The sequence below is a fragment of the Pyxicephalus adspersus genome, chromosome 3, assembly GCF_032062135.1.
Source record: "Pyxicephalus adspersus chromosome 3, UCB_Pads_2.0, whole genome shotgun sequence".
NCBI classification, from domain to species: domain Eukaryota; kingdom Metazoa; phylum Chordata; class Amphibia; order Anura; family Pyxicephalidae; genus Pyxicephalus; species Pyxicephalus adspersus.
This window is the reverse complement of record NC_092860.1, coordinates 101,188,170-101,201,866: the sequence shown is the minus strand read 5'-3', so window position 1 is coordinate 101,201,866 and position 13,697 is coordinate 101,188,170. Positions and strand designations below refer to the sequence as shown.

General features: G+C 34.4%; 1 protein-coding gene across 1 annotated transcript in view; it reads left to right on the top strand.

Annotated features, from left to right (window-relative positions):
* SLC7A11 (solute carrier family 7 member 11) overlaps positions 1–11,702 on the top strand; it is a 124,245-nt gene extending 112,543 nt beyond the window's left edge. The window contains 1 exon segment of the mRNA XM_072405832.1: positions 10,519–11,702. Within this exon segment, the coding sequence (XP_072261933.1) occupies positions 10,519–10,583 (65 nt within the window). The 3' untranslated portion in view covers positions 10,584–11,702.
* The last annotated feature ends 1,995 nt before the right edge of the window (positions 11,703–13,697 follow it).

Sequence of the window (13,697 nt, the reverse complement as noted above, 5' to 3'; positions counted from 1 at the left end):
AATACAACTCATTATAAGGTAGTTAATGGTAGTAAAGATATCTTCACATTTATCCTGACCAATGTGAAAAAGCCACTTCTTACTGTATGTATAAACATTTTAGCTGATAACTCACTTTCTCTTCTGTTTCCTGTGACCATTTAAACCAAGCTGGCTTATACTATGAATATCCCGATTCCCTACATAATAGAAGCATTCTTTTTGTATAAGCTGTTGTGCCAAGCCTTCATAGTCTATAGTGTCTTTTTTATTAATTCCAGGTTCCCTCCAGTCATTCTCCATATTTCTCTTATTGATTTTTTTTAACATTGTCTGTGGTTAATCCTAACCCTCTAACGATGCAAATCGTGGCGCTATCTGACTTCAAATGTAATTTCCTGCACGATTGCCCTGATCAGCACTACCAGAGTTTAAAAATAATAACATGCTCTATCACTCTGTCACTTCTATGCTTAATGCGCTGACTCTTTTATCCACTTGCATCAGAATATTAAAATAATTGTATCACTGACATCTCTAGGGGATCAAAGAAACTATGCCATACTTTTTTTCCTGTAACAATTTACTAATGCATCAAGTCATTTCCATGTTTTTACCTGTGTTGTTTATAATATCTTAGATTTTGATCAGGTACACGTAGGAAATGAAATGCAAGTTATTTCATTACCTAACTTGTCTTGGTTATCAAGTCCTAATAAAGGGTATGTAAACTATGAATCTTTTTTTGTATGTTTCTCATTATGCCGCACTATATATTGTTTTCATAACATGGAACTAATTAGTGTTTAAACTCACCTGTCCCCACTAGCAACATCTGGAGGAACCCCCCAGGTTCCCTGGAACCTTGTTTGAGAAACAATGGTGGTAAGAATGGCTCTTATATTGCTGGCCAGAATATTACCCTTACAGCCAAAAAGATCATCGGTATCACTGACCTGGAAGGCACAAACTACTTATGGCTCAAGGAACTCTTAGTAACCTATGGAGGAACCCTAGTTGAAAAACACTGATGTGAAAAAAAAATTGTGACTAGGCAGCTTCAAAACATTGTTACCTGCCTGATCACCAATTACATTTCATTACAATTTCATTCAATTACAATTGCATCCTTGCATTTTTCAATTAGTACACAAAAAGCCAAAGTCAGGATCTCTTTTTCAGGAAAAGTGGAAAACAGTTCCACCATGCATTAGATTTTGTAAGTGGTATGTCAAAGTAGGTCTGGCAGTACATTATATGTATTGCTATGTGTGTGTTCCATAATGGATAATTGTAACTTTCTACAATAGGTATTGTTTTACTTATACAGCTGTCTTTAGATACCAATGTAACTAAAAAAGCAATGCAGATAATAATATCTAATTTTACTCTGAATATCATAGTCTCCATACATGATCCAGGTCAATGATTTAAAAGGATTTATAGTGTCAGTATAACCTTAAGGCAACTACCATACTCTGCAGACAGTCGGCAATGGCATCTTATGTTTTTCTCAGGATCAATTTAGTTTCCTGAAAATGTTTTAGCTTTTTTGTCCACTAAACAATCATACAGTCATGTAAGTCAGCCTATTTATCATGGCAGAGAGCAATCTGCAAAACAGCAGAACAAATCAGCCAATGAGAACTTTTAATTGAAACAACCTGATTTATTAAAACTCTCCAAGGCTGGAGAACATATACTTTTATCAGTGAAGCTGGGTGATCCAGCAAACCTGGAATGGATCTGGTCCAGGATTCAAAACCCAGCATTAATGATGAATGTGTATCTTCTCCAGCCTTGGTGAGCTTTTAATAAATCAGACCCATTGAGTTGCTATAAATTACTGCATTTTGCACAATATTTTTGTTCTTTATGTTGTTTAATCAAATAAGATCACATATACAGTTTTACTCTTATATATACCTGGCAACCTTAGTCCAACCATGTAAGTGAGACCTTAGGTAAAGATTGCTATTATACTTGACATACTATCCTTCTTATCTGTAATATACACATAATAATGGAACTGTAAACAGCCAAGCATTTTACAGATAACCCTCAGTAATTGTAATTAGTCAAATATCAGATGGGATTTTAGATGTCATTGATAACTACATTTTTCATAACCCCGTCAGTTAAATTACAAGACATTGAAAGGCTTTACACTCCCGAAAGCTTTGTAAAATGCAACAGTTTTTACTGTAGCAAGGTTATTAAGGGCTGTGAAGCACATACTATTCTTACCATATGCTGAAAGATTGAATCATTTAGAACTGGTAACTGCACAGTTATATTTTAAAAGAAATGTTTATATATATATATATATATATTCGATATATAATATTCGATGATCCATTCTTCACTTTTGCTGATGATCAATAGATGTTGTGCTAGTCCCAGTGTTGATAAACTAGTTCACATTTGTACATGCTGCAGTATGTTGACTGCCACTTCTGTGCTGCTGCAATACTTGAATCTGAGCTTCAGTTCAATAGCATTTTTGTGTTTTCTACCACTAGATGGCAGTATTAAATCAGCTTTATTTCTCACAGATGTCTCTAAAAAGTACTCTTATTTTTAAAGGAGCTTAAAATATTTTAGCAGCTACATATACGTGCACATTTCAGACAAAAGACAGCTACTTTATTTATTTATCAGTTACCTGCAGAGCTACAAAAAACAAGTATATGTTATTCTTTTATAGTCTGAGAGGTATAATAGAAAATTGTACAATGAGTGATGCCTGAAAGAGATATCTATCTATCTATCTATCTATCTATCTATCTATCTATCTATCTATCTATCTATCTATATCAGTCTGTCTATCTATCTATCTATCTATCTATCTATATCAGTCTGTCTATCTATCTATCTATCTATCTATCTATCTATCTATATCAGTCTATCTATCTATCTATCTATCTATCTATCTTTCTATCTTTCTTTCTATTATACTGTGTAATCCTATGAGCAGATTTGAAGATTAGTCATCCTTTTTTTCTAACAAAAGTTTCCTGAAAAATCTTTCCTTTTCTAACAAATGTAGTAGAAAATTGTAAGATAAAGAAAATGTGAAGGAAAAATAAATCTGGGAGACTTAAAGAAGTTTAAAAATATAGAAGGAAACTGATTGGAGGACACATTTAAAAGATTTGGCAAGATAAGGAAGCTGGAATAAAGCCAGTTAAAACATAGGGACAATGAGGAAGGAAGATATCTACCACTACCTATCTGAGACAGTGAGGATTCCTTACAAAATTCACCAATAACGTATTATTCTCTCTTCCAATAAGTATAGCCATAGTTCATACAATGCTGGCATACATGACTGGCTAATAAATAGATCAGTTGGATGAAAGATGTCTAGCGGCTTCTTATTTTTTTATGCTGCTTTTAGAAAGAAATGTGAGGATGTATTCCACTCAGTTCCAGTTTCAGTGACCAGAGCACCAATCTATTTAGGATATTAGGTCCTGATTGTAAAGTATAGTGAAGTGAGATAAACTGCAGTGTAATGTCCATTATTTGTAGGGATGGAGCTTCTCCTTGACATGGTTAGATATCTGCCTTGGCATGATTAGATGTTTGAAGTTCACACACATTCAGCCATCTTACTTCACATCATTGCACATCAGGCCATGAGTTAATTTACTTTCCATTTTCCTTTGCAGTTTAAAAAATATGCCAGTAACAAATGCTTATACCAGATGCAAGTTTTTAAAAAATACTTAAAATAACTTTTTGGAGACGGATCACCAATTGGCTTTTAAACCCTGAAGATACAGTAGGAAATGATTTGATTGTCCAGTTTAAGGCCAGATAGGTAAAGCTTGAGATTCAAAACCAGTAGAATTTATCCCAACAAATATCAAGACATTATGTGTTCATCAGAAGTCTTTGTTATTCTATAAATATCTTGTTCTGTATGTTTTAAACATTTTACAGCAAATCAGTTATTGTTTTTGCGTAGGAAAGAAAAAAAATATTTTATCAAGCATGAGCCAAATCTCAGGCTCTGGGTCATAATTCCATCTGGTAAGGCGCACTTAAAGGAACTTATGAATCATTCTCACCACTAGTGAAGTGATATGTGAATTGATGTACAAAAGGTACAGATATCTATGAGCTGAGTTGAAACCAGCAGATATCTTTCAAAAAATTACAAATTTTACAATAATAAAAAAAATATATAAATAACATATGGTCACCATTCTGTTAAAGCTGAACTCGAGGTAAACAATTAAATGAACAGTTAAGACACATATAAAAAAAAGCTGTTTTTCCTGCCAAAAGGATAATTCTTATTGATCCAGTAAGTTAAAATCTCTCACTATGGAAAAAATCCCTCCCACCAAAATTCAAACTTTTCCTAGCAAATCTCCCTCAACAGCAAAGGTGCCCATTTCTCCAGCAAACCCAATCCAGGAAATGTGGCCTTCCACCATTGAAACGCTGACAGATACAGTGGTGCCCAGCAGAGAGTGGAAAGTCCTCCCAAGCTTCCTCTTAGTTATATAATTTGAGACATCAATGCTCCCACTGTATTAGGCTTGGCAGAGGTGCAGACATTATTTATTCAGAGGAAAATTAGCTCCCATTGATTTCTTAAATAATGGTTTAAAAATATTTAAAAGAATTTAATCATATCAAATCTTCCTTTTCAATGAAAAGCTTAGTTTAAGTTAGAGTTGTAAAGTCAATCATGTCTACATGTTGGGACTTCTAGCTCCAAATGAATGACTCTAACAGAAATCAATTTATGATAAGTGCAGTAATGGATCCTGGAGACAGTGATATTCCTACTGAATTGGGAAAGTAATTAAAACTGACAGTGTGGGAACGGTTGTGGTCTTTCCCCAAAGTCAGAAGTTGGACCCCTTTACCAACTCATCAAGGTGCTGATATTATGAAGGCTGCTTTAAGCCTTGCAGGGACATCCACTTTTCAGTGCCCATTTAAACTTCAATGCACATGTAGCATGGAATGCAACCTTGTGGCACTATTCATAATAAATTGAACCCCACTACACTTAGAAAACACACCTGCATTGTATTACACAGCAACGTATAAAAAGCATAGTAGTACATTGAGGTGTATGGTGATAGAAAAAAATGGTCATGGGCTTTTTTTGGCAGCTTAGGTTGCATTGGTAGCACATTTTTTGAATATGCCTTAATGACAATCAAAGTATAAAGCAAATTTTTGCAATGCAGACAACTAAATAGGCTCTTGGAGTTAAAACCAATGAACCTAAATATCATGTACTGTTTACATGTACAAACATGAAACATGTTTTATTAAAAAATAGATTTGAAATAATCCTGATAAAATATATGAGAACAGCAGATTTAAATCTTTAGAGAACCAAAAAAACTAATTAGGCTAATCATCTACATTTTTGAAATATTTTCTCATCACTGCTATCCCTTATCATTCTTCACCTGGTTAATTTTATTTATACACATCTAATATATTTGTCAACACGTCAGTAACTTCATTTTGTAACAATACAAGTGCATAGTCTGATCAATATCACATTAAATTACTGCATTATATGACACTACCATTCCTGAAAATTGTTATTATCGTCTGGAACTCTTTTGCAATTCAGTTGTTGTTGATGGTTTATCTTCCAATAAATTCCAGGTACTTAGGTACAGTATTCCTTCCCCTTCAGAGTAATAAAGTGTGTTCTTAGCAAAACAGCATCTAGAACGCATTACGGTTTTCTTTTAAAGGAATGAATGAAAAATGTGCTTTGCTGCAGTGTCGAGTTCACTTAAGTTGATACTTAAAGGTCTAGAGGACAATACATTCGCCGTATTGCAGTGTTTTAGCATTCCCGCTGTCCTTTACAAACTAATTGAACCTGTGATAAATGTGCAGCTCTAATTGATTCAGTGTACTGTCTTTCCATAGAATAAAAATGTGTGGCCCACAGTCATTAAAGCACAGTCTACTGTATTGCATACAGTTCGCTTGATGACTCAATTTACTTTCATCAATTGGAGCCTTTAGATCTAGAAACCGTAAAATAAGCACTGGGGTGCCCCATGTAAATGTACTGAAATCTCACAAACACTTGATGAAGATTACATGCTTTGTTCTAAAGAAAAGACTACAATAACACTATCTTGCTTTATATTTTCATGGTTAGGCTAAGACAATTAGTACAGTGCAAAACACATTAGTTAATGTCCTTTAATGATGTCGCATTGTTTTAGTATCACTTAGCGTTTGCATTCCTTGCAATGTGCAAGTGGTAAAACATGCACATATTTTCTATGTGTAAATAAAAACATGTTTATTACTTTACAGTGTTTAAAAGTGTCATTGCTCTTGAATAACATGTTATGGCATAGAATTCCTTTGGTGCTTGACATTTTCAGAACATCATATCAATATAATTGAGTAGAAAGTATTGGATATAAAGTAAACATTTATATTCCTGAAGGTCATGTGTAATGGCAATTTGTTATAAGGAATCTGCCAGGCTGAAAATATAAAATTTGACTTGTTTCCGAAGATGTCTGTTAAGGGGATGCAATCTGTATTTGTTTCTTAGTAAGTCATTACCCAGGAACAAGCATTACCAAAGTAAGTGATCTGACAGCTATGTGCACATGTGGTTCATCAGCTAGTGGAAAGAGGATAAGGATGGCAGCAATGCATTATCCTCCAAAATCATGTCTGCTACAACTAAATACAGCAGAGATAAAGAATAACACAAAGTCATCATAGAAAAGCTGTGACTTACTAGTGTAGTTTGTTTTTAGAAGAGGAGGGTTCTCCAAATCCAAAAGTTTGTTCTTGTTGTGTTGATATAATTAAAATAGAATCTTTAGATACATCATTATATTTCTCATATTGTACTGTACCAGAGTTAAGAATGCCAGGACTATAGGAAGAATGGATTGGGGTAAAGAATCTGAACATTAAAAAAAATGAATTGCACCAGAAATGCCCCTTATTGGAGAAGGGACATGCAATATCCCTTGCGCAGTAGAATAACTTTACCTGCCTGACCGCAGGGGCACCCACCTGCACCCATCCCATTGTGGGCTCTGCCATTTTTCTCTTCTTATCATTTGTGTGTCCTGATCCTTGGCCATCTTGATTGGCTGGGCCAGGATGATGTAACTTTATTTAGTCCTGGCAGCCCTCGGGATTGCTGGTATACCCAGCACATTCTCGGTAGCGTTTTCTTAAAAGAAGACCACAATCAGGAAGGTAAGTATGTTTTAATGCAGAAGAGACAGTGTTTGTCACTTCTGTAATAAAAATTTGCATGATGGCTCATTTTCCAAGCAGAACTATAAGTCTGTTTTAACTATGTCTTATTTAATGCCCTTTGCTGAATGGAAGCTGATACTGTGCAAGGTGGCTAGCTGTCAGATCAGGCTGTCATAGCTCTGGCCCCCAATACAGATCTGGAAATCAATCAGTATGCTTTCTGATCATGTGATTACCATGTCAACTATTATACAGTGATTAAATCCACACTGGAGGTTCATTTCAAAAGTTAACCTTCCATCCCCTGAAACTACTGAAGTCTAAAAGTAACAGTGTGCCTATTTTTTCAGATGCAACTTCAGAATTCTTGCATTTCTTAAAATAATAAGTCACTAAATTAGTAGATTGGCTTCTAAACATTTTTTTAGCAGCAATGTAATATAAAGATCAGTTGGTTACATCCTTTATAATAATGGTGAAAGAAAAAGAAAATAGAAATAAAAAGTATTGTGACCTTTTTTTGCAGACGACACAAAGATTTTTTACATTACAGACGCATCTAGACAAAATGGCAATGTGGACTTTTGAAAAGCAGATTAAATGTATTGGTAATCAATGTAAGGTGATGAACCCACAAAATAGTAGCATTGACCCATATATATCAAAGTGCAATTTTTATTAAATTCCTGAAAAAGCAAAACTCTAGGGACAGTCTGATTTTTTTTCTTTTATTGCAACCTCACATACCATAGTAAAAAAAACTAATCCAGCCAACAACCATTTCAATGAGGGTGATTAACTACAGGAGTTTAGGCTATTTACTGACTATCACGTGCAGAGAAACCTAATGTGATTGGATGGTTCAATCACAGCCAATTCTCCTTTAATAAAACAATCCCAATGTGTTACACGTGTCTTAAAGGCATACAATTTATGTGCCTAGGTGCTTATAACTCTGGAAGCAGTTTTATTATTTGTTACATCAGTAGCTTAGCATTTAGTTTTTCTGATTGTAGGGTCTTTAGATATGTTTGCATTGCTTTCTCACCCGTGAATCCCACGCCACTGTCACCAGGGCTCAAAACTGAGTTACCAGTTCAATTATTTTAGAATGTAAATATGTGGAACAGGAAGACAGACATCAGCAGCTTCTATACAAACATTGCCTTTGAAAAATGTGAATCTTCCCAGCAGGAAAATATACAACTTAAAAAAACTGATATTTCTTGGATACTTTGTCCAAAATTAAAAAAAGTTTGGCTGGGTATACACATTAAGGATCTATATTAGTGAAACACATTTGGAAAAATAGCTATTGAACAGCTTAAGAATACCAGCTAAAAGGAACAGAAACATTTCTAACAGCTGAGAGGATATAAATGCTTATAAGATCCTGCTCTTTTCCCAATGCATTTATAAATTATTGTATATCTAAATGTACATTGACCCAACCTGGCCAATAATTACCCTTCTTCTAAATATTGTCAAACAGATAAAGGGATGTCCATGAATGTCTGAAATGCTTGTAAATAAGCACTCTGTAACCCAGCGTTTCCCATACTGTTTACCATTGAACCCTTGAAATACCTTTCAGGTCATGGGGAACCCTGATAATAGTAACAATATCCACAGCTCACAGTACATAATTGTGGTGGTCAGGAAGAAGAATGCCTCTTAATTTGTGTAGTGATTTACTCAATGAAAGTGCTTGTGTTTTGTGTGTGTAAACTGAGATAAGCATTAAGTACAGAAGGCTGAATGTACACTAATGTATAGGAAAGGTATTACGCAGGGAAACAAATATATTGGGTTAATAGTGGCTGTCATTTTAAACTCGCTCTCTGGTTGGTAATGTGTTCATATTTATTCAAATCACTGCGTGTTGAGTTTCATTTGCTTCAGTTTGTTACAATGTTCATACATCTAAATGATATTGACAGCTACGCTTGCATTCATTGTTAAAGCGGAGCTAAACCATGTTATTACACCCCTGTACCCATTCTGATGCAGCCCGCCATCTTATTCCTATTTCTGCTCCTAGTTGCAAACTTTGCCTATCTTGATTGGTCAACTAGGGATGTCGGAACTCCTGTGCAGGGGTGTGTGAGTTTAGTCAGTCCCAGCAACAGCAGGGGAAACCAGGATTGCCGGTTTCCCCTGCAGCTCCAGCTCCAGAGAGCAATCAGCAGGTAAGAAAGTTTTTTGCAGAAGGGGCATCGCCTGTCCCTTTCTGAAATTATACCATGCCTCATCACAAATTTTTTTGTTCTGCTTTAATGAAAAGAACACAGCATGGTATAGTAGATGAACTGAACATCACAACCACTATTAAGCCAATGTAGCTGTATTAAACTTTCAAGTATCATTCACCTATCTCAGTTTGCACAGAATGATAAAAATGCACTTATGTTGAACAAATTACTATGCAAATTGTTTATTGTTTACTCTCTACCTGTAGATGAATGTTATTTTCAGCTTAAAATTCAATCAAAACATTAATGCTTTGACTTGAAATTTAAACATGTTTAAACATCAACAGACCATCACTCAAAATGTAGGGTAAAATATTTTACCATCTTTTCAACTACCGTGTAATGTGTAAACCTTGTCGATTTTTTTATGTTAGAAAAAAAAAAAAAAAATTATAACTTGTATTTCAAAGCAAATAAAAAAGGCCAAAAGCAATAAAAGGGGCCATGTAAAGTTACAAAATGCAGTTAATGCATTTCTTATTGGCTTTTTTGGTTTAGGGCACTTTGTAGATTTTTTTGCTCTTTAGCTAAACCAAATAGAAATGCATTTTTAAATTAAAAAATTTAATCTAGTTCAGAATTTTCTAACTACAATATTGTTCTATCTTTTGCCACCATATATTACCATATTTTTTTCTTATACTTAGCTGTAATTATTAATTTAGTTTTTATAGCTTTTACTACAATATATGTTTCTTCCTTTCTTACTTGTGAAAAAGCATTTATCATTATGCTAATGTTGTAATCTAATGTCTAGGGCTTTAAACCTAATAAATTTCTGAATCCTTCCCTTAGCATCAATCTTTGATTTTTCTATTTCGTTAGCAGTCATTTGCAGTGAGACCATTGATTTGACCTTCCTTGTTATTGGGATAAAGCATGCTGGGAATGGTGAATGTCACAGATGCCATGTAAAATAAAAATGCATTATGTATATTGTGTTATGACAGGTAGAAGCTTTAGCAGATGATAAATATCAATGTATAAATCCTCTAGGAAGCTCCTCCCTTCAATATCTTCCACTCACCATTATTATTTTCTTTTTTTATAGACAGAGTCACCATGCTGCTGCAGATTGTACTGGAAGTTGTGCCAGCAGAAGAGAACATTTCCTGAAAAGACACAATATATTGGAAGTGCCAAGTCATTTCCTTTATGGACAAATACCACAAGCACTCCATCTATTGCCATAGTAAATACATGCTACATACATATATTAGTTTATGTTGTGTATAGTAGAGCTAATATCTTATTTATTATTTACTTAACTTTGTGGTAAATTATTAGAAAAAAGACCATTATGTCTGTGGGTTAATGCAGTCAATACCAGTCAACAACAATTTTTCTTTCTCTGTATTGGGTCAGTCTGGGTTTTGTAGCCTATGGAGCTGCAAGTTTATCATGGAATTTTTGTTTGAAAGCCAGTACTTGTTAATGTTTTGATTGTCAGTTATGCTTTGTAAACCACTCATTAACAATGTCTGTCTTCTAAAGACTTTGAAGATCCATTACTATGGTCTGAAACTCATCTAAAAAATAGGACAGTCACTCATTCTGTTCCTTGTTCTCTCTTTCTTTCTTAGCACCAATTGGGCCGCTGTGTGCCTTAAAAGACATTTTGGGTGTGTAGGGTATTGTAAAAGTGAATTTGTATAGATGTACCAATTTACACATATGCATTGCTTCCAGGCATGTGTGAGCCTGCACATTCACATTACTATACACTTTCTTTTTCTTTTTATTGGACTGCCCCGTGCACCAAACTTTAGACCTGCACTTTTTTCAAGAGTACACTAAAGGGCACTCTAAAGGTATGTTGGGATGTCACTAAGAATGATTGGCACCTTATTGCACAGTGCATAATACATGCATTGCCGCATTTTTGCATATGTTTTCTTCGTTTATATATGTAAATGGGGCCTTAAGAAAATGTCATGTACCACAATGTAAAAATGTATACGTGGGACACTTTTTTTTGTTTTGTTTTTTTGACTGGAATATTTTACTATTTAAAGACAGATTATGACTTTTCATAAATATCTGATTAAAACAGTAATTTTACATATTAAAAAAGTTTATCGTTGAAGATAAACGCACACTACTCTTTATGGTAGAGTTTGTCCGATGCTTTCATAATTTTATATTGTTAACATAAACAGTTTGCAGTTCTGCTTGAGTCTTCCAATTTTATCTAACATGTTGTTTTGAATGTATAATAAACCATGGTTAAATTAATATGATTATTGGCAGCTATTTTACCTTTTGTCTGTCTACTAATACAGAAGAAAAAAGATAATATCACATTAAAGAGGAACTAAATCCACAATACTCAAAGGTCTCCATTCCTTTACAGGGTGCCGCCATCATCTAAAAGTGCTAGCACCAAACAGCTGGGGTGCCTAGTGTGGTCATTATAAAATAAAAGTAACACTTTAATGAGCTAGGGACAGTATTTTCAGCTATTTGGAGAGATCCTATACATATGGGATGGTAAAAGCTTACCCATGAAGGACAAAGGAGCTCCAGCTTTTTAATTGTAACTTTACATACACTTTAAGGCTACATACCCCTACGCTAAATGTACCCACTGTCAGAACAGGGCAAACCCCTAATCACCAAAATTTTCCAATGACTCAATGTTTTTTTTTTATTGTATTGCCTATCACTGGACTTTACAGTTATAGTAAATAAAATTACCAAATGTCCATACATATTTGTATACAGTATGTTACAAAGGAAACTCTTCTAATATTCTAGTCTTCATTGCTGTCTTGCATCTGAGGATCTATACATATCATAATGAAAAATCCGAAAATCAATGATTTAGTAGTCTTAGGTCAAGGTTTTATTTTAAGTTCTTGCTGTTGTAGACACACATGTAGGATGATGACATAGCGTACAGGCACCATTCTTAAAAAGTTAAAAAAGTACATTATATGAAAGAATTTCTACCTATGACTTTTAAACAAAACACCTGTACTGGCTTGAAACTGAGCCAATCAAACTCTGCAACAAATCACTGCATGCAATTTGCATGTCATTTGCTAATTTTCTGCATCCCATTGGCCATCTCTACTCATAATTTTCATAACTGTGCATTGACACTAAAACAATGAATATATTACTGAACTATATGACATATTTTATGTAGATATTATGTACCTTTGTTGTAAGCCCATCTATTTATGTTTGTTGCCATATTAGGTAAAAGAAGGAAGTACGGTTGGCTGTGTTGTTCTATAAAATTACTGGGCATAAAGTGAATCAAGTACTTGAAACATTTTTTCCTACAGTATCACCTGCCTTCTCTTCTTATTTTATCTTGAAAATCCTGTTATTATATTTGCTCATGAATGTTATTAGTACTTATGTTACTTAAATAAGTTAAAGTACTGTATATAATATATTTTGCTCTCTTAAATAATAACCATTGCGGGCAGTATGTTATCAGTATTACATTTGGCCACATAGCCCACCAACTAAATGCCTTCAGAGCAAGTTATGGCTGGATGGTACTTGAGATAAGTATTGGTGTGACTCTTTTAGGAGTTCTGGGCCAACCCGGCACATGTCAGTAACAGTGTGGCTTTCAAAAAAAAAACTGTGACAAAGAAAGAAAATTTGTCAAACAGAAAATACAATTTTGTGATTACATTATTAAAGAAATAAATTATCTTTTATGTAGGTTACAAAATTGGTATCTATTTTGTTCCTTTGAGCAGCAGCAGTAAATTTTGGGCTAAGAAAGCAAATTACATTATTGAACTATTTGTTTAAAGCAAACTGGAAATATAATTCACTTTTAATATGTTTTAGGAGTTTGTTTTAGATGGATATTAACAGATATTTTTATTTTCTTGAATAATTTCTCATGTTGTGAAATAAAGTTTAATCTGCTTGGTGTTTTGCCTGATCAGGCTGGCATTAGGGATTAGGGATGACAAAAATTTCCTCAAACTGTCGATGGTTCAGCGAAATCTCGCTTAACTGATTTCGCAAAACCATCGGAAGATTGAGGAAATTGTAACAGGAGGATTCACAGGATTCCCTGGCAATCCTCCTGTTTGCGATCCCCGGGGCACTAGAGGTTAATTAACCTCTAATGCCCCGGGGATCGCACGCTGTTTTTAATGAATGCAGCCGCGTTTATTAACCTCTAGTGCCCGGAATCACACACTGTTCTCAATAAATGCGGCCACGGCCAAATTCATTGAGAAGGTCCCCAGGCAC